The 22,713-nt window shown below is 36.0% G+C and overlaps 2 protein-coding genes across 5 annotated transcripts in view; one reads left to right on the top strand and one right to left on the bottom strand.

Moving 5' to 3' along the window:
- TAFA2 (TAFA chemokine like family member 2) overlaps positions 1–22,713 on the top strand; it is a 507,397-nt gene that overhangs the window by 259,590 nt on the left and 225,094 nt on the right. The window lies entirely within an intron of this gene.
- On the bottom strand, positions 12,850–13,671 carry LOC105712010 (guanine nucleotide-binding protein G(I)/G(S)/G(O) subunit gamma-10). Its single transcript, XM_012444927.3, has one exon. The coding sequence runs from the start codon at positions 13,415–13,417 to the stop codon at positions 13,037–13,039; it is 381 nt and encodes a 126-aa protein (XP_012300350.1). The 5' UTR covers positions 13,418–13,671; the 3' UTR covers positions 12,850–13,036.

The raw sequence follows: 22,713 nt of genomic DNA, 5'->3' as shown, positions 1-22,713 counted from the left end.
AAAATAAAAGGTTGGATAATGGAGAAGTAACTGTGTCTGTGACACCAAAGATCTCCTTATTCTAAAAGTTAGTCGTTGCCATTTGAGAAGCAAATGCTGGCACAGGGCATAAATCCTTGTGAGTTCAGGACTTACATTTAACTGCCATCTCTGTCAGTGAAATACCTGGGAGCTCAGTGAAACAAAGCTTGTAAAACTTTCTACCTACATATTTTGTAGGAGTATTGTGAAGTTTTAATTAGCTAATAGTTATACAGTCATTTGAAGAAAGTCACTGTAAGTAGATAGTACTTTGGTAGCTAATACGTGAGTAATTTTACAAAACTTGGATAACTGTCAAGTAACAAAAGGCAAATACACTGTAGATGCAGTGATGTGACTTCTCTTAATGTTCATCAGAGGTTGACACACCCATTGAAGAAAGAGCAGATCTCATGCTGTTCTGAAATGGTTCTTGAAAAATTCTTACTTCTTTTTTAAAATCACTTTCACCATCTGCTGGTAAAAGAATTGAGAAGGCTGCCTGTGAACTTAGCAATTAAATGTGCTAATACAGTAGCAGGAGAAAATGATTGTCACACCTGTTTTTTTTTTTTTTTTTAAACAGAACAAAACAAAATTCTACTACCACCCTCAAACCAAAAAAAACACCATCTGTTTTTCTGTGAAAACAAAACTTCAGAAAGTTATGTATACTGAAAATGTGGTCATTTTATAACTCTCTTAATTATCAGAAAAATTAGGCTCTCTAGGCAAAGAATTATCAGATCAATATTATTATACATTTTCTCTCCTTTTTCTGGATTTAGAGAAGATGGAGTAGGGGGAGAAACATAAAAGCAAATGAGATGTTCTATTTTACTTTGTCAGTGAAATTCTGTTTCCATCAACAAAAGACAAGGGTTATGTATTTTTCTCATTAAGATGTATTAGTGTTTGAAAATCAGCATGTATAAAGCCAATAAAGGAATACATTGCTAAAGAATTCTTTACAAAGAATCCACAAAAATAAAATGTGATAAAATGGTGTTTTTTGACCCTGCTATAGGATACTTGAAATATATAGCAAATATAGGACACAAGTGTTTGTTAACAAAAATCTAGTATGCATAAATTTGTGGGATACTAGAATCTAGCTTTCTGATAACTATTATTCACATGTTATTGTCTGCCATTTAAATCTCATGCTCTTTTCTTACAGAGAAATTATAATTGAGCCTAAATTTAAAAAATTTGTACATGCCATTGAGATAAGTTTTAAAATCACTAAGATTATAACACTTGAGACATTATGAGAACTTTCTGGCACCAGATAAATAGTTACAAAAAAAAAAATCACCCTATGTGCTTAACCCTATGTGGTTGAGTCCTATCTGTCACTAGGATGATCATTGTGAAAACCATGTACGTTGTAAAATTAAGAACTTTGTGAGATTCATGGAGTTCCAGTTTTGAAGTCCTTTTTTTTTTTTTTTTTTTTTTTTTTTTAAAGAAAAGTACTCCTTCTCATGACTGTTGGGTTCTTACACAGACTTAATATTTAAAATTATTTTAATACACAATGACTTTTTTTTTTTTTTTTGAGATGGAGTCTCGTGTCATTAGGTTGGAGTGCAGTGGCACGATCTTGGCTCACTGCAACCTCTGCCTCCCAGGTTCAAGTGATTCTCCTGCCTCAGCCTCCTGAGTAGCTGGACTACAGACACATGTCACTACACCCAGCTAATTTTTGTATTTGTAGTAGAGATGGGATTTTACCATGTTGGCCAGGATGGTCTTGATCTCTTGACCTGCCTGCCTCAGTCTCCCAAAGTGCTGGGATTAGAGGCATGAGCCACTGTACCCGACCTACAATGTTTTAATTTTTCTAGCACCTATTCTATGAAGGTAAACATAATGTTAATTATACAATTTAGTTTTTCTTCTGAATTGTATAGTTAACATTGTGTGTCCCCCAAAACTATGTTAACACTTTCTCTAAATTAAGCAATAAATAGCAGCTAGTAAGTTTATAATTCAGATATTATTTTATTACTCTAATAATATGTGAAATTTAAGACTCAACCTTTTTAGTAAAACTAATATTATTTCCAGATAATGGAGTCTACCGTATCAAGACCTTCAATATATTCTTTCCTGAGATGGTGATATATAAGAGTATTCAGGAAGGGTTATATTATCTTAGTACTTCATAAGCTTCTAACAGTTGTAAAATAAATGAAACTTCAGGTTAACAAATCTTTTCTGTGGTTTAATGATTTTGTGTAGGTCAATGAATCCTGAAATAGGCCTTCCTATGAGAAAAAGTTCCTGAAGTCGAAGTATCTGTGTTCATTTTATAGCTAGAGATTTTTTTGTCTGTTCTAGTTTCACATACTGAGGTTGCTTAGTATCATTCATGTACATGAGCTTTCCCTTTTGTACCAAATTGAGGTTGAATTTAAGACTGTTATAAGCAGCTCACAAAAATAAATTTAAGTATCATTTGGACAAAGTTATATGAAGGATTCTGATTACCTGTTGTGCCTACCTTACCAATAGAAGTATATAGTCTTGTCAGCCCCGTCAATATATCTCTAAGCAATAATACCAAATTGTGTGTGTGTGTATTTTGTGTTTTAACTAGCAACTACACAGTTGAGAAAAATATTGTTTGAGAATAACTAAATCTATATTATGAATGAGATGACTCTTGTTTTTCAAGCAATTAACTTTAACTTATATTACAAATTCCAAATGCTACATAATAGTGTTCTACCCTCTCCTAAAAAAAAATTAGTATTTTCCCTAAAAATCTTGAGTGGATTAAAAAACAAACACTGTGCTTTTATTAGTTCCTATTAGTAGCTCTGCAGTTCCTACTTTAACTTCAGCATCTATTTCTAGAACTTTATTCCTAAATAAATCCAAGTCAAATACTACATATTCTCCCTTGTAAGTGGGAACTAAATAATGTGTACACATAGATGTAGAGTGTGCAATGATAGACATTGGAGACTTGGAAGGGTGGGAGATGGGGAGGAAGGTGGGGGATGAGAAATTACTTAATGGGTTCAATGTACACCATTTGGGTGATGGTTACACTAAAAGCCCAGACTTCACCAATATGCAATACATCCATGTAACAAAACGGCACTTGTAACTATTTAATTTATACAAATAAAAAAATGAAAAACAAATATAAACAAAAAATCTAGGGAATGATAGAATTTCAAAGTATATCCTCTCTTAATACACTTTTCAAAAATGCCTGCATAATGTGGTGACTACACCACACTATTAGTGAAATGTCCTATGTCTGTGCCTGATCTTGTCACACTTTGCTTAGTTCTCTGTGTTAGTGTGACATGTGACATGTGGTGCTGGGTTTCTCCAACCATGCCCTGGTGTTTTGGTGAATGAGGTACTTCTAGGTTGAGGAAGATGCTGAGGCAGGCTCCTCCAATTGTGCAGAAATCATAAAACTCTTTGTCATGTCCTTTATGTTACTACAAAGTATTTTCTTTGCTGAGGCCACTGGTTAATAAGCATACACATTTTTTTGTATAGGATAAAACCCCACAAAAATGTAGCAAATACATGATAATGCAAACTTTAAGAAATGTGAACTTCCCAGTGAGTGATTGACAGTAATTATCAGTCTCAAAGAAAAGCTGAATCATATCGTATTTTATTTTCCCTTATTCTACTGTGTAACTTCACTGCAATTACACCTTTTTTGAGGTACTGTTACTCAATTATCTTCTTGACTTGAAAGCTAGTGTTGATTTGTACCTATTTTGCAGTGGGTTATTACTTTTTGTATTTAACATTTTTGTTACAAAGTCCTATAATCCAAACAAAATAACCACCTTAAAAACACATACTAAGTGAATGATAGTACTATAAAATTATGTTGTTGTTTCTTCGTTTTTTTTTAGGGGCGTGTCAGTTTTTTCTTTGGAAAGTGCATAGTGCTCTCCCATGGAGGCAATAGGTTCTCAGGACACGGATTAGCTCAATCATTATTTATCACTTCTCTTCACTTCAAGAATAACCTTATTGCTTCATGGAGGAAATGATAAACATAAGGAGGAGATGCAATGAAGAGAAACTTTTATAGTCTTGGATAATGTTTCATGGCTTCTTATTGACTTCTAAATTAAGTAGAATCTTGCTAGACTTTGGTCTTGGTTCTCTGGGCTATTTTAACATAACATGTACTTTTATTTTTATAAAATACATAAGAGGAGAAATGATCTAAAAAGCTTGATCTTGGTTCTTTATATGATCATATGTATAATCATACATATAACCACATATTTAATCAGGGAGAGTGCCTGATTCTGAGACATGTAAATTATACCTCTTCAATTTTTATTTATATAATAAAATTTTCTGTAGCTTTAGTTATGCAATTTTGAAGGCAATAGAAAGAATCCTAAACAACCAATTGGAAAACTATGGTATCGATACATGAAGCTTATATGTAAAGAGACAAAGATGTCAGTTGCTTTTTTTTTTTCTGTAAATAGTAGAAATACTGTGTTTCTGAAGGTGTTTTTGTTTCCAATGGACATATCTTTGTCAGTTCTTGAAGTTTGTGTTGATCTGAGCAAGAAAAATACTTAATTTCTGGAAATTGAGGAAAGAATAAGTTAACTTGAGTTAATATCAAAACTTGACCACAAGAACAGGGAATAAAAATATAAAAACTCTGAAAGGTATATGCAAAGTGAATTGAGGATAAAAAAGTTTGATATAAACCTTCAGTACTTAATATTTTACTTTATAATAATCCTTTTGTCATTGAAAGTTTCATAGCTTCATTATCATTATCTAATAGAGAAAAATAATTATCTAATGAAAACACTGAAATATTGATTGAGAGTTTTGACATTTTTACAGTAGAGAGTCTTTGGTGGAAAATGGGCTGTGCAGATATCTATCTTGGCTCTATCTGTCTACCTTCCTGTCAATCATCACCTAAATAGATGATAATGTTTGCAGAGACCTGGGGCTATATATATGTGCACACACATTAAAAAAAGTATAGATGTGAATTATTTTCTTTGGCAATTTGTTTTCCTCACCACTTAGCCATCAGTAACACTAGGAAGAAGTCAAGTTGCTACTCTGGGGTTGGCCACCTTTGGTAATTACATTGTTTAAAATGCTTCATGTTTTTTTCTCAAGTGTATATTAGTTAAAATTTACTTAACTTTTTTTAAAAATTAGGTAAATATTGTTCCTTACAGTCAGCTCAGACTAAAGCCATAAACATTAAGATCAATATGTTTACAAAATAGATGTGCATAGCGATTAGTTTGGCACAGGTACCAATGAAATTATGGCACATTGTTAGCTTTGTGTACTGGGTTCCTGGTTTATTTTGAAGTTCGTAGTATATGCCTTAGTGTCATGGTGGAGAAAGAGAAAATGATAAACTGTTTCCTTCAAACATCATCTTTACTTTTCTTTTTTCTTCTAAGCCCTTCATCTCCTTTCCTTGTATAGCTTTTGTTTTTCAGACATTGAGTTGCCAAGGGTTTCCTGTGTGGTTCTGACCTTTCCCCATCTTTACCATGACATTAATTTTCATCTTACATCCAATTACCGGTTTCCTAATTTGAGCCATGACATTTACACATATAGGTGCACATTTATTTTGGGCATGTATGTTAACTCTTTGTTATTTTCAGGACTTGAGGATTTTTGGGTAAGAAAACAGTCATGTCGGTGAAATTTCTTTTTAAAACACCAGGCTTCTTTTATTATAACCATTTTATTTTACAAAATCTTTCTAAAACATATTTGCCTGTAAAAAGCACAGAATTTAACCTCTTCTTGGGAAGATCATTTGTGTAAGCATCACTCCCCCAGTGTTCCATGAAGTCCTTGGGGGAAAAATCCATATGTGAGACTGCTTTTTCCTGCATCACATATCCTCAGTTGCTATTGCTATTCTTCTGACTTTCTTTTTATTAGGTCTCACTCTCAATGAGTCTTTTTCTGAGATCTTTTTTCATCTCTGGAACTATTAGCATCTAATTTGCAGCATTGGGTCATTTAGGGCAAAAGTCAAGGCTAGGGAAAGCCAGGTGAATGGTAAGTTGAATAGCCAATAAGAAGTAAATAGGCTCCAGTCCAAAGAAGACTCTACCTTTCCTATAAAGCATATGTGTGTCATAAAGAAGGTTGATGGTAGAGAGCTGGCTCAAGGCCTGTGTCGGTTTAATAGCTGTGTGGTATTTATTTATTTTGTGCTTTTTGACCCCATTGACTGGCCATCTACTATCTACTGGTTATTATAATGGGTGCTTTGTCTAGAGCAGAGAAGAAACAGACTTGGATTTCATGGAGCTACCAAACTGGTAGAGAAAACCATCCAGAAACAATAAAGTTATTATTTTAAAAACCAGAACAAATTATATATCTGATAAGGGTTTAATATCCAAAATACATGGAGAATTCTTACAACTCAAAAACAAAAAATCAAATAACTCAATTAAAAAATGGGCAAAGAAACTGAATAGACATTTATCTAAAGATGATATACAAATGGCCAATGAGCATATGAAAAAAATGCTTAACATCACTAATCATCATAGGAATGTAAATCAAAACCGTGAGATATCACCTCATACCCATTAGGATGGTCACTATCAAAACAAACAAACGGAAAATAAATGTTGGCAAGAATGTAAAGAATTCCAAACCCTTGTGCACTATTAGTAGGGTTATAAAATGGTGCAGCAGCTAAGGAAAATAGTATGGAAGTTCTTTAAAAAATGAAAAATAGAACTACCATATTATCCAGCAATTTTGTTTCTGGGTATAGACCTAACATGATTGAGAGCAGAGACTTGAAGAGATACTTGCAGACTCTCTTTCATATCAATACTACATAAAACAGCCAAGAAGTGAAAACAACCCAAATGTCCATTCATGGATAAATGGATAAACAAAATGTGGTATATATATGCAATGAAATATTATTTAGCCTTAAAAAGGGAGTAATTCCTGTGACATGCGACAACATGGATGAAACTTGAAGACATTATGCTAAGTGAAATAAGCCAGTCACAATAAGACAAATCCTGTATGATTCCACTTATATGATGTATCCAGAGTCGTTAAATTCATGGGACAGAAAGTAGAGGGTGATTACGAGGGTCTAGAGAAAGAGGGGAAAAGGGTGTTGTTGGTTACTGGGTACAGAGTTTTAGTTTTGCAAGATGAAAAAGTTTTGAAGATCTATGTCACAGCAAAGTGAATGTAGTTAACATAACTGAATTGTACACTTAAAAATGGCTAATAGTAAATTTTACATGTTTTCCTATAATAAAAAATGTACATAAGACAAAACCAAAAACACATTATAAAAATAATTACCAGGAGTCTTAAGGTCTTCAGTCTTGTATTGGTCAGTGTTCTTTAGAAAAACAGAACCAGTAAGATATATATATATATTTGTCTTATTATGATTGTCATATATATATATAATATATATATTTAATTGTCTTACTTGACTTATTTCCAAGGTCTCCTGGGGTGTCCCATCATTATTGCTCTCATATATTCCTATGAACAACATTTACCTTTAGTTGGTTTCTCTTGGCTTACAGATTTGTAAATGTTTGTATTAGAATCCCTTTGCATTAAGGTCATGCTTACTCCCGATCTCAAATATTAGGGACTACCTGAATTTTCTTCTTGGCTTTGACACTTGTTAGCTGTGTAATCTTGAGAAAGTTACTTAACCTCCTTGCTCTGAGGAATGGCAGTAATAGTAGAACCTCACTTGGAGTTTGTGAAGATGAAAGAAATTTTAAAAATCTTTAAAGTCCTTATCACAATGTCTGGCAAATAACAGTGCTTAATAATTATTAAAAGTTATTATCACAGCAAAGCATTCTCATGTAAAAGAAACTCTTCAGAGTGCTTGTCAGGCACATAGTAGGTACTCAGTCATTCTTAGTATGATTTACTTATTTTCCCCTTTCTTTCAGATTATGTGGCTGCTTTCCAGATGTGTTGGTTTTTGTAAGTCTGATAGCTGGATAAATGGGAGTTTCCATAAAGTATGGTTGTATATATCCTTATATATCTGTACTCTCATCTCATCTCTTTATTTAAGAAGTCATTTTGAGGTTTACTGTTCCAGGATTTGTACTAAGCTCTTTGATTCCAAAAGCAAATTGCACACCGTTGCTTCAATGTAGGAAAGTCTTGTAGGACACACAGACATATGAAGCATAATGTATTACAGCTATTATTTATATATAGATGAGATGAGAGCAACTTAACTTTCAGGGGCCAGAGAATTGACCTTCTTAGAGCATGTATGGTTGGAGCAGAACTTTGAAAGGATGGGTAGAAAATGGCCCAGTGAATTAGGGTGGGCTTTTCAACAAACTGACTGAATGAAAAGTATATGCTAATTTCCAAAGCAGAAGCATCAGAGCACCTTACTATTTTTCAGGTTTTGTGAAAAGCTTGAGATAAAATGAATGACAAAATTTTTAATTTTGGCAATATCTTGTTTTGGCTATCCTATTAATTCATTAGACCAGTAATTTCCAATAAAATTATAATGTGGCTGGGCGTGGTGGCTCATGCCTGTAATCTCAGCACTTTGGGAGGCCGAGGCGGGTGGATCACGAGGTCAAGAGATCGAGACCATCCTGGTCAACACAGTGAAACCCCGTCTCTACTAAAAATATAAAAAATTAGCTGGGCATGGTGGCACGTGCCTGTAATCCCAGCTACTCAGGAGGCTGAGGCAGGAGAATTGCCTGAACCCAGGAGGCGGAGGTTGCGGTGAGCCAAGATCGCGCCATTGCACTCCAGCCTGGGTAACAAGAGCAAAACTCCGTCTCAACAAAAAAAATCAACAAAAACAAAACAAAACAAAATTATAATGTGAGCCAATGTATAATATGTATAATTTTAAATTTTCTAGTAGCCATATTAGAAAATTTAAAAGAAAGGGTACACATTAATTTTAATGATTATTTTATGTATCCAACATATTGAAAATATTATCGTACCATGTAGTCATACAAAAATTATTAATGATATGATTTATGTATTAGTTTTGGTACTGTTTTCAAAATCTGGTGTGCTGTTTATGGTAACATATCTAGTTCAGAGTCTAGATTTTCATCACAAATATGTGATCTGTATTTAAATCTTACAAAATTACAGTTAGAAAATAGATTTACCTACCCATGTTTTTGAAAACATATATAAACATTTTGAAATAACTGAATCAGATATGTTTTAAAATTAAAATTAAAAATTAACTTTCTCATTCACACATGTTGTATTTCAAGTATCCAGTAGTCATATATAGCTAGTGGCTTCTATCTTAAATAATCTAGTATTAAAATTATTTTCCCTTTAAATAAATTACTATCATTTCCCCCAATGCAGCCAAATGAAAAGCTTATAACCATAGTATCCTACTGACATGCACTGTTCTCTTTACCTAACTCCTTCTTCTTCCGTTCTGCCCAACTTACTTGCTCACCTCTTCAGACCTTTTCTCAAGTGTCACCCTACAGAGAAGCCTTTTCTGACCAGCATGCCCATTGCTAGCTTCACCTGCACCTCTGTGTAGATGAGAAAAGGATGCACACTCTGGGGATATGGCTCTGTGGTTCACAGCTGGTTAAACAGGCAGGCTTTGGGTTGACTGCATCTAAAGATACCTGAGACACATTGTAATCTATGTGATTGTCACCTCTAAAGCCAGGTGCTTAGAGAGCTACCTGGAGTCGGATTTGTGTAGAGTAAGGCCTCTCCCTCCAGGCAGTTTTCAGTTCCCACCTTCTCCCCAACCTGGTCACCTTTGTGTAGTGCCAAAATGCATAATGTTATGTTGAAGCCGATCCTCCTGCCTCCCACCACACATCTCCTAATCCCTTTGCACTTTGTTTTCTCCATACCACCATCTACCACCTTCCAGAATCTGAAAATGCAACAGCAGGGCATTAAACCAAGCACAGGGTGTCTGGGCTTAGGACCTTATGCAGTTGCAAAGGTTACATGTCTGTGAAGCTAGCACTGCCACTATCTATTTTACTTATTTATTCTGTTTATCGTCTGTCTTTCCATACTGTAAGGGCTTTTTTGTTCTGTGTTGTATTTACAGTAGCCGGAACAGATTATTTGTTGAATTAATGAATATGCTAAGCACCAGGCTATTGGCTGTAAATACATTATCCACAATGCCAATTTTACCTATGAGGAAGCTGAGTAAGACAACACTGTTAAATCTATTGCCACGTGTCTGTGTAGGTGGGAGCAGGTAAGCTGTTCTATTTAAAGAAGGTAAAACTAAGACTCAGTGAAATTGAGTAATTGCTCCAAAAGTAGAGTTTCCATTGCCAGGGTATTGCTCTTTTTCTCTGGATCTTACGTTATTTAGGCAATAACTTCTTTTTGGCACTTGTGCTTTGAATAGGTGAAGAGAAAAGTCACGTGAAGAGAGGCAGCTATCAAATGTATTGTTCTGTTTTCTTTCATTTGAAAATGCTGTTGATAATAAAATTACATATTTTATGTGTATCATAAACTATCCCATTTGCTCCACAAAACAGGTATATGAAGTAGACAGAGATTGTACTTTTTCCTACTTTATAGGTGTGGAATTTGAAATCCAAATCGGGTAAGATCATGCAACGAGTTAAGAGGAGAACTGTCAGAACTCAGGCTTTTTTATTTTTATTTTTAATGTTGAATAACTTTATTAGAATGTTTGACTGATTAGGCATAGAGAAAAATGGATAGTATTTTTTGCCAATAAACCAAAGATACATATTGTGTTCAAATACCAGAGGAAAAAACTGAATAGCAAGATTTTAGGCTTAATAACGTCATCAATTTCATAAGAGTAGAAATCCAACTACTCATATTTTCTAGGCAACTAAAATGACAGTATAAATTATAAGTAACATTGTAATCAACAATTAATGTTTAGCCACATACAAATCTTATTTGTGTCTTTTTAAATTAATTGGATTAAATGGTAAATTGAAATTACTTTTCCCTTCCTGAGTTACTTCACTATTGAAAAACTGAAATGCATCTGCTATTCTCTGGCAATTTAACTTCTAGTAGCATGTGCCTGGAAGCATAATGCTCACTAACCATAGATATCCTTTTTAAAAAAGAATTCAAGTTGTTTTTGATTATGTGGATGAATTGTATAATGGTGAAGTGTAAGATTTTAGTGCACCCACCACCCGAGTAGTGTATACTGTACCCTATATGTAGTTTTTTTTATCCCTCACCCTTCTTCCACCCTCATCCTTCTGATTCTCCAAATTATACCACCCTGTATGCCTTTATATACCCAAAGCTTGGCTCCCACTTATAAGTGTGAACATAAGGTATTTGGTTTTCCCTTCCTGAGTTACTTCACTTAGAATAGTGGCCTCTAGCTCTATCCAAGTTGTTGCAGAAGACATTATTTCATTCTTTTTCATTGCCGAGTAGCATTCCATGATATACATATGTATATATCATATTATCTTTATTCACTCATTGGTCAGGGAGCTCTTTGGTTGGTTCCATATCTTTGCAATTGTGAACTGTGATGGAATAATCACAATTATTCCATCTGCAGGTGTCTTTTTGATATAATGACTTCTTTTTCTTTGGGTAGATACCTAGGAGTGGGATTGCTGGATCAAACAGTAGATTTATTTGTAGTTCTTTAGAAATCTCTGATCCTCTCTCTCTTCTTATCCTCTACCCTCAAGTAGGCCCCAGTGTCTGTTGTTAACCTCTTTGTTTACCTGAGTGACAAAATAATCTGTACACCAAACCCCCCTGACATGCAGTTTACCTACATAACACTGCAAATATACCCCAAAATCTAAAATGAAAGTTTTTTTTTTTTGCATTTAAACAAATCTGTATTTTAATAAATCTTCAATCTGTTTGCATAGGATATAAACAGAAGTTTATAAAATACAAATGGTAACCATTTCGATGCATATATTATCTTTGATTGAAATACAAATGGTAACCATTTGTATATATATATATATATATTTTTGCTGTCATAGAAAAATGATTAATTAAGCAGAAATTTTATTTCCAAGCTCTTCAAAGACTGTTACAAACACAAATAATGTATTCTTCTAAAAAAAAAGGGTCCCAAATTAAAGGCACATCATCAAAGTAAAACACTTGTGACACTAAGAATTCTTTTAGGTTGTAATATTTTCGTGTTAGTTTTTAACCATTTACAATGTTCTGTGGGTCACACTTTCAACATTTTTAAATATATGAAATCCTGTATTTCTTTAAGTACAGCCACAACTACAAAGCAGAGGAACTTGAGAATACAAAGATCAAATCTGCTTCATTTATATACACAATGGGGCAGCCTAATGCACATTACAACATTAACTTTTCCAAACAAGTCTGCTAAGAAACTGCTGCCATATTTAGGGTTAAAAATAAAACAATCTTCCCATTTAGAAAAATCAAGACATCAGTCGATTAGTAAAACCTATTCTTCCGCCTCCAGCAATTTATACTATTGTCTTCATTTAGGAATTGTAAATTCATGAGAAGAGAACAAATTTTATGGTATAAAAATCTACCAGGAACAAATTACAAGTATTCAATTTTTTAAATAAACAAAAATATTTTCCTTATTAAAATGTAAACATCCAGTAAATAAAACATACATGATATTCCAGGTACAGAAACATTAGCGACTCACTTATGAAAGAGGTGCGTTTTGGTATATTTGGTGGTAAGGTTTTTGTCTTATGTATAAAAGTATTTCCACAGAAAACCAGGCTATCATTATTTAAAACTCTATTCAAAACTCTATTCTTTCACCCAGTTTCCTTACTTGAGTAGAAACTCATGAATTTCTGTGATTTTGGCTATAGGACCAGGCCCCAGGAAAGGGCTGAAATATCTCTTAAAGTCACTTGGCTAGGGAAAAGTGTTTTCTTGAGACTTGAAGGCAGTCATTCATCACTTTGTGCTTGAAGGCACTCCTCAGCGAACTTCTCTCCTAGAGTCTTCAGAGTAAAGCACAGGATCTGGGCTCACGGAAGGGGTTACTTCCAGCTGGAACACCCACCAGCAGGACATCCTTGCAGGCGTTCTGCATACAGTACTGCTGAAGCTCTGCAGCTGCCTGAGAGACCTTGATCCTCTCCACGGCGGCCTCCAGCTTGAGCTGCTCCACAAGGTGCTGCAGGGCGTTCGCGCTGGCACCGGAGGACATGGCGGCCTGTATTTTTTCTTTAATCTCCTGCTCTTCTTTTCGCTTAGCCTCCAACAGCCTCTGCTGCTCCTCCTGAGCCCGCCTTTCCAGCATTTCTTCATGAAAAGACTTGGGAGGCGGCTTGTTATGCTCGCTGAGAAATGACTGCACGTGGTAAGCCAGTTCAAAGATCATCACCTCCCACAGTGTTTCTTGGCCAGTTCTTCTAGGCGAGATTTTAACAAATTAACACTTTCATTTGACAGACCTTTGGCATTTTTTAACTCTATTTCAGGAACCACATCTGGATAGGTAGGTGGGCATTTAACCCTCAAATCCACTTTTACATATACTTCTTCACCAGTTAGGCCTTGAGGGTACAGAACTAAATTGATTTCAGGGGGCTCTTTGACCGGTCCGTAAGCGTCCGGCTGCAGGTCCTGGAAGTCCTCGCCGTAGATGGCCTCCAGGGCCTGTAGCTCGTGGTCCTGTCGTTGCGGGTAGCTCTCCGGAGGTTCGTCCCGGCCACGTCCGGGGGCCCCTTGGCCCCCAGCCATGGCGGCGCTACGCTCAAGGCAGGGCGGCCTAGCCGGGGCGGAGGTGGACCCCCGGCAGCCTGCGCGGCGGCGCTGCGCGCCGGAAGTTTTTTTTAAAAAAGAAATCTCTATACTGTTTTCTAAGGAGGTTTTACTGATTTACATTCACACCAGCAATGTATAAGCTTTCCCCTTTTACCACATCTATTGTTGTACAGGTTGTTTTTGATTACATGGATGAATTGTGGTGAAGTCTTTTTGGTAACATCTGTTGTTTTTTGACTTTTTAATAATCATCATTCATACAGAGTAAGATGGTATCTCACTGTGGTTTTAATATGCATTTCCCTGATGATTAGTGATGTTGAGTATTTTTTAATGTTTATTGGAGACTTGTATATCTTCTTTTGAGAAATGTCTATTCATGGCATTTGCCTACTTTTTGATGGGATTGTATTTGTTTTTCTTGCTGATTTGTTTGAGTTCCTTGTAGATTCTGGATATCAATTCTTGATCAGAGGCATAGTTTGCAAATATTTTCTCCCATTTTGTGGGTTGTTTACTCTGATGATTATTTCTTTTGCTGTACAAAAGCTTTTTAGTTTAATTAGGTCCCATTTATTTAGTTTTGTTTTTGTTAAATTTGCTTTTGTGATCTTAGTCATAAATTCTTTGCCTAGGCCAATGTCCAGAAGATTTTTTTCTAAGTTTCCTTAGAATATTTATGGTTTCGGGTCTTAGATTTAACTCTTTGATTCATCTTGAGTTGATTTCTGTATAAGGTGAAAGATAGGGATCCAGGTTCATTCTTCTACATGTGGCTATCCATTTTCCCAGCATCTTTTATTAAATAAGGCATGTCCTTTTGCCAATTTATGGTTTTGTATGCTTTGTTGAAGATCAGTTGTCTGTAAGTATTTGACTTATTTCTGGATTCTCTATTCTGTTCCACTGGTCTATGTGTCTACTTTTATACCAGTACTATATACTTTTTTTGGTAAATATAGCCTTGTAGTATAATTTGAAGTTAGGTAATGTGATGCCTCCAGATTTGTTCTTTTAGCTTAGGATTGCTTTGGCTATTTGGGCTCTTATTTGGTTCCATATGAATTTTAATGTGTGTTTTTTACGAATTTTGTGAAAAATTCCTATTTTGATAGGACTTTCATTGGAATCTGTAGGTTGCTTTGAACAGTATGGTCATTTTCATGATATTTATTCTTCCAAGTCATGAGCCTGGGATGTATTTCTATTTGTTCATGTCATATGATTTCTTTCAGCATGTTTTTTAGTTCTCCTTGTAAAGACCTTTCAACCTTCTTATTTAAATATATTCCAAGGTATTTTATTTTATTTATTTTGCAGCTATGGTAAAAAAGATTGAGTTCTTGATTTGAGTCTCAGCTTGGTAATCGTTGGTGATAACAGTGCTACTGATTTATGTACACTGATTTTTGTAACCTGAGACACTGTTGAATTTGTTTATTAAATCTAGGAGTCTTTTGGAGGAGTCCTTAGGGTGTCCCAGGTATATGGTTGTATCATTGGTGAACAGTGATAGTTTGATTTCCTGTTTTCCAATTTGGATGCCCTTTATTTCTTTCTCTTGCCTGGTTGCTCTGACTAGGACTTCCAGTAGTATGTTGAATAGAAGTGGTGAAAGTGGGCATCCTTGTCTTGTACCAGTTCTCAGGGGAAAAGTTTCAACTTTTCTCTATTCAGTATGATATGGGCTGTGAGTTTTCATATATGGTTTTTATTATTTTCAGGCATTTCCCATCTATGCCTAGTTTGTTGAGGGCTTTTATTATAAAGGGATGCTTGATTTGTTTATTTATTTATTTATTTAGAGAGTCTCATTCTGTCACCCATGGTGGAGTATGGTGGCACAATCTTGGCTCACTGCAATCTTCACCTCCTGGGTTCAAGTGATTCTCCTGCTTCAGCCTCTGGAGTGGCTGGGACTACAGGCACTCACCACTACAACTGGATAATTTTTGTATTTTTAGTTAGAGACAGGGTTTCATCATGTTGATGAGGCTGGTCTCAAACTCCTGACATCAGGTGATCTGCCCACCTCAGCCTCCCAAAGTGCTAAGATTATAGGCATGAGCCACCGTGGCTGGCCAAGGTAAGTTTTTTAAAATTACTGATTCAATTTCAGAACTTATTATTGGCCTCCTCAGGTTTTCACTCTCTTACTGGTTCAGTATTGAGGGGTTGTATGTTTCAAGGAATTTATCTATTTCCTTGAGATTTTTTAATTTGTGTGTGTAGAGGTCGGAATTCAGGTGTTTAAAATCTCCATTTGTCTTTGTGTTTTGCTCAAAAGTTGATCTTTCAAAAAGTGGTTTTAAAATTTATTTTAAATTTCTTTTTTTGAGAAATGTTTATCATTTTTTACTATTCTATGTAATAAACATACTGAAGAATTTCATACTATTTTTTCTTAAAATTGTGATTCTTATTAAACTTATATAAATCCCATAATGTAAATAAGTATATACTGTACCAAGAATTAGAGTTTCTAATGTATTGGATGGACTTTGAAATTGCTGTGGTATAGCACATCGAGTACTTGGTAAGATGTTTATAAACTTACAGCCATAGGAATTGCTTCCTTGGTTCAAGGATTAAATGGCAATTTGGTCTAGTGACTTTTGATGAATTACTGCATGGTAAAATTTTCTTTTTATAGTAAGAACTATGATATAGGCAGTGGTTTATGATGAATTTCTGTCAATTGAGAAACAGATTGTATTTCTGGGAAAGGTAGCTTGAAATATTTATTATCATTTTGGTGCTTGGGTTTCTTGCTATTTACTATTGAATGCTTATTTTTGGAAAATGTTGTCAGAACCAGACATTCTAAAAATATACCTTCATAGAATTAACAATCTCAGTGTAAGGATATATTAGCAAAGCCTGGCTCTTTGCATGTAGCACTTCACAGTTCTTTTTATCATCCTGGTTCGGTTAATGGTGCTGTAATCAGTCAATAATCAGTAATTTCATGTATTCATGCCAGGCTTTTTTGTAGAGATGGGGTCTTGCTGTAATTGTCCAGGCTGGTTTCAAACTTGTAGTCTCAAGCAATCTTCCTGCCTTTGCCTCCCAAATTGCTGGGATTACAGGTGTAAGCCACTGTGCCCATCCAGAAAACATATCTTTTAGCCCCTGGGTTAGAGTTCTGCACCAGTAACTTTATTACATTATCTTATTTAATCCTCATGACATGCTAATGAGGTAGGTGTTTCCTATCTATTACATAAAGGTGGAAACGATAGCTCATAGCTGTTAAAGATGTTTTTAAAGAATCTTTAACAGATTGAACTAGAATTTGAGCTCAATCTGTTTGATCCCAAATTCTGTGTTCCTTCCTTGATACTATGACAGAAATAAATCTAGAAATGAGACAAATTCAGGTTTTCATACAAAGTTTCCTTCCTGATTCAGCACAAGTACCTCCTTTACCCTGACCTCCATTGGTCTTTTTTTTTACTATGTAAAAGTAGTTTGGGCGGGGAACTGGATAATAACGTCAGCTGGGAAAATTCAGTTTTCTGTTAGCTTTCAAGTTGCCTTTAACCCAACTTGGCTTTCTTAGTTCCTTAGTTCCAGGAGATAGTACCTTGTGGCCAGATAAGCCTGCTAGGATCTAACACGACTTGCTGGCTCTATAATACGGCAGAGAGTGTGCTACACAGAATAATTTCCAATGGATCATCCTAACATATTAAGGAATCAACTCTCTGCCAGGAAGAAGGCAGCTCTGGAAAGGTTAAGGGAGCTGTTTGGGTACAGAAAACTGGAGACTTGTTGAATAGCAAAAAAGTGCTTTGGGGGGCCTGTCCTGGGACATTGAAAGAGCTATGGGGCCGGGCTCAGTGGCTTACTCCTGTAATCTCAGCAATTTGGGAAGCCAAGGTGGGGGGATCATGAGGTCAACAGTTCGGGACCAGGCTGGCCAACATGGTGAAACCCCATCTTTACTAAAAATGCAAAAATTAGCCAGGCATGGTGGCAGGTCCCTGTAATCCCCACTGCTTGGGTGTCTGAGACAGGAGAATCACTTGAAATTAGAAGGTGGAGGTTGCAGTGAGCTGAGATCGTGCTACTGCACTACCGCCTGGGCGACAGAGCAAGACTCCGTTTCAAAAAAAACACAGTTATGGGCATGATGATATCATGCCTCTCCTCGCTGTTTCACCTTTCACTTTTCACTTTTCACCTCTAAAGCGATTTCTTTTCCCAGTCTTGAAAGGCATCTATTTATCAATCTCACTGAAGGGTTACTACCTTGAAGTTTCTTTTCAAAATCTGAACACAAGCAGAAAACGAATGTGCATCACAGCACCTTGTCTTTCTGCCATAAATGTGCTAGTCTGCTGGAATCAATGGGTTACATTGGTGGTGATGTTTTGGAGGCTATTCTCCAAACAGGAAAATCTGAAAACTGATTTTCTCCCTTTAAAATACCATTTGGCTGCCTTTCATTTATGAATGCTAGTAATATACATTATTTTAGTAATTTGGAGGAGGAAATTAGTTTTCTGGTACAAAATTTAATTTGAAATGATTCAGTGATTTATAATGTTATTTAATGTGGCTCAGGTGAAAAATGTGAGGCAAAGGGGGAAATTTATGCTTAGGTATAAAATTTGTAAGGGATGAAAAAATTGGTGAAGCAGAATTATCTTCAAATACATTTTTGTAGGCAGGCAAGAGTCCTGTATATAGAATTTTGATTATCTTTAGAAATTTCCTGGCACATAGCTGATACAAAAATTGGTCTGCTGTTTATTACTTTTTGTGTTCCAGAAGATTTCACAAAGAAGATAACTCATCTGATAAAGTTGCTATATAAGCCCACAGCACATTTTAAAACAGAAGCCTTTGTAACATTACAAAATGGCAATGACCACCAGGGATGCATGGAGCTAGAGTTAAACTGTAACTTCCAAACTAGAGATTAAAGTAACTTATTTCCCTCAGTTTTTGAAACTACTGGGAAAAGCAGAACACATACAAGATTTTTTGCATTGTATAGAGTTTCACAAAAGACCACAGGTAAGCTGCGGCAAAATTTCTGAGATAGGTGTGTAGTTTTCTCATTCACGGTTTCCATAGAATATGCTTATTACCGAAAGACATTAAACAGTATCCAATTTCACAGCAGCTGGACAGTGCTAAGTGCTCACACAGTATAAGATCAGACACTGTGCCTTTTTTATTATATCAATTTGAGTTGGGATATTACAATATTTGCATCTAAAATTAAAGTATCTTTACCTATCATATGAACCAAGGTACCCAGGATTTCTAATCTAATATAAGCCTACAGCATGAGGTTTAATTTTGGGGTGCTAGCAAAATTAGCAGAGATGAATTATGAGTGATGAAAGATAACACATGAAATGGATTAGAGTTTCCAGTAATCCTAAAATGGAAAAAAGCAGGTAATACACTTTAATCACAGAATACCTTATGAAAAACTTTAATTATTTATGATTACAATTCAACTGACGGTGGCATGAGAAGCAAGAACTTGAACAGCACCATTTCTTTAGCTATTTTGGCGTGTCATATAAGAAAATAAATGGTCTCTCATCTGTCTAGTCATTTATTTTATGAAACCAACTATCACCAGGCTTGAATGGGAGACAACTTCTGACTGTATTTATAGACATGTTAGCACCAAATTACTTCTGCCGTGGATCCTCTTAGGATTTAACATCAAGGCTATCAAAGGAAGTGCTGATCCCATGTGTACCATTGTGCCTCATGGCACCTGATAAATTGGATTACAGACATTGCTATTCATGGAAATTATTTATTCTTTTCCTCATGCAGAGCGCTGTAAGAGGAAGCCAAAAAAAATTCTGAAAATAAGTTCCAAGGTCTTGAGGAACATGAATCTGGTCTGGAAGTAAGTCTATTAGGGATATTCACTAAGGCTAATGTCCTAAGATGATATCCTAAAATATTGAATATATAACTGGTTGCTCTATTAAATGGAGCAGTGTAGAGCATGATGATTACAGTGATTAGGGTTAGCAGCTTTGAATCCAGCAGCTTAAATCTTGGCTTTGCCCTTGTGTAGGTGTGAGGTTTCAGCTTTCTTGTCTGCAAAGCAAAGTGAAAAATAGCATTTACTTAAAAGGTTGTTGTGAAGAGGAATGTGACAATCTATGTAAAGTGTTTAAGCATAGAGCCAACCAGATACTAAGTGTTCAATGAATGTCTACTGCCATTATTGAAGTGGTTTCTTAGCGTTCAGGAGTACGAAGATGTAAACTTCCTTGTAATTCTTTATCTCACCTTAGTTTAGCTCTTAAAACTCCATTTGTACTCTGGAAAACAAAGCTTAATCTTGCCAATTTGAGGTTATGTAATCCCTTCTGGTTTGAAACTTAAGTCTGTTTTGTGTAAACAGACTCAAGGTTTCTCAGTTGCCCTTCTCCTCCCCTTTTCAACAAGACTATCCTAAGGTCCAAAGGGATTTTGGATTGTTTTGTGATCAATCTTGTGTTAATGGTCTGTGTTGCTCTTCCTTTGCCATCTGATGCTATTTATTGATGTATTATGTGTTCTCTTCATGTGGAAATTGCATGGTGATTGATCTGTGGACACTTGGTGGGCTTCCTTTGCTGACTTGGCTACACCTTGATAGGGTGGATTGTCCATCCTGTTCTATGGGCCTTGTTGCTCTATAGTTTTGCAACCTGTGTTTCATGAGATTAAGGTTATGATTATTGGTGATTTGAACTCTTCCAGAAGACTATGCTAGAGATTAAGATAACACAAACTGAATAGCATACTAAGGGACAGCTTGTAGAACCATAGATCTCTTTAGAGCTTTGATGGCCAGTAGGCAACTGGTGAAGTCTGTGCAAACAACTCATTTGATTTCCAATTACTAAAGCTAAGATTTAAACTCAAATATTTTACTTCCAAATCCAGTATTCTTTTTATTCTTGCTATCACTTTGATTTTCCAAAAAGATGTCCTTTTTTGTTTTTGCTGATTTTCTTTTTTATAATTTAATATTTATTATACTTTAAGTTCTGGGGTACATGTGCAGAATGTGCAGGTTTGTTGCGTAGGTATATATGTGCCAGGGTGGTTTGCTGCATTCATCAACCTGTCATCTGCATTAGGTATTTCTCCTAATGCTAACCCTCCTCTATCCCCCCATCCCCTGCTATGACTCCCCTACTCGCTACCCCGTGACAGGCCCCAGTGTGTGATGTTTCCCTCCCTGTGTCCATGTACTCTCATTGTTCAACACCCACTTATGAGTGAGAACATGTGGTGTTTGGTTTTCTGTTCTTGTGTCAGTTTGCTGAGAATGATGGTTTCCAGCTTTATCCACGTCCCTGCAAAGGGCATGAACTCATCCCTTTTTGTGGCTAAATAGTATTCCATGGTGTATATGTGCCACCTTTTCTTTATCCAGTCTATCATTGAGGGGCATTTGGGTTGGGTTCCAAGTCTTTGCTATTGTGAACAGTGCCACAATAAACATACATGTGTATGTGTCTTTATAATAGAATGATCCTTTTTAAAACCAAATTGTACTTTACATTTTAAAGGAAGAGCCTGTACTCCACCAAGTGAAACTGTATCTCTACTAGATCTTCTCCTGGATCATCAGAGTCAAGAGGGATCTGTGCCCTGGAGTGAGCACTCCATTATCCTAGATCTCCTTGACTTTTCCTAAGGGCTCAAGAGAGAACTCTAGGTTCTTTTTCCATTTCTTTCCCCCACACTCTTAGCCTCACTATCAAATTTTGCTTTGAGTCCACTGTGATTAACTTCGATTGCCCTTTATTTAAGTCATTCTCCAGAAAAAACTCCAGACTTGTCCCACATTCTACTTACTATTAGATTTGTCTATCTTCTTCTTCTTCTTTTTTTTTTTTTTTTTGAGACAGAGTCTTGTTCTGTCACCAGGCTGGAGTGCAGTGGCATGATCTTGGCTCACTGCAACCTCTGCTTCCCAGGTTTAAGCGATTCTCCTGCCTCAGCCTCCCAAGTAGCTGGGATCTCAGGTGTGTGCCACCGCACCCAACTAATTTTTTGTATTTTTAGTAGAGATAGGGTTTCACCATGTTGGCCAGGATGGTCTTGGTCTCTTGACCTCGTGATCTGCCCGCCTCAGCCTCCCAAAGTTCTGGGATTACAGGTGTGAGCCACCGTGCTAGGCCAGGTTTGTCTATCTTCTATCTCCTCTCATCTTTACTCATCTCCCATAACATTTCCACTGGGTCTTTCATGGTTTATCAGAAGCAAAGCTCTTGTATCATCAACATCTTGGACTTTACCTTCTTGGGCTAATAACAGATTGGCTCCTCAGGGGCTCTTATTTCCTCCACAGGTATCTCAAGTGGTGTTTTCTTCCCTCTAATATCCTACTATGAAGGCTGAAAGTGGGGAAGGTTTCCTGGTTATTATTGCCTCTTGTAGATCATTTTCCCTTTGTCCTTCCTAAAACACGTAATGTTGAGTCTTACATTAATAGACCATATGATCCTCTACCTCTCAGTGTTCTTATCAACTGCTCCTTGAATTATTTTTTCTCATTTCTCAATGGCTTTACCTTCTTCCACTGTCTATTACTATTCCCATTTCAATTGGTGGCCATTGTAATACAGACATACATAATCTTCCCAACACTTTCTTAGTTCAGTTCCTTAAACACTCCTTCTCCAGTAGTCTTGTCCTGCTTCCTACCTCAGCCACTTAGTCCCATGGTTATGCTCTAGGCTTTGCATTACCAATAACTGCAACACACATACATAATTTCAGTGTCAGCTGTGCTGATCTCTGACTACTATCTGTGGTCTTTTAATTTATTTCCTTTTAATATTCTAACTTGCTTCTAATATCCTTCATTAATCCAGCAACCCCTCTAGGATCTTCAATTCATTAGTCCTATCATCGTTTTTTCCC

Source organism: Aotus nancymaae, unplaced genomic scaffold (genome assembly GCF_030222135.1).
Source record: "Aotus nancymaae isolate 86718 unplaced genomic scaffold, 86718_ANA_hifiasm-v0.15.2.pri h1tg000016l, whole genome shotgun sequence".
In the NCBI taxonomy this organism is placed as follows: Eukaryota; Metazoa; Chordata; class Mammalia; order Primates; family Aotidae; genus Aotus; species Aotus nancymaae.
This window is presented reverse-complemented; position numbering and strand designations above follow the sequence as displayed.

Coding starts and splice junctions, on each gene's coding strand:
- LOC105712010 (XM_012444927.3), bottom strand. CDS start 13,417: ATGATCTTTGAACTGGCTTACCACGTGCAGTCATTTCTCAGCGAGCAT.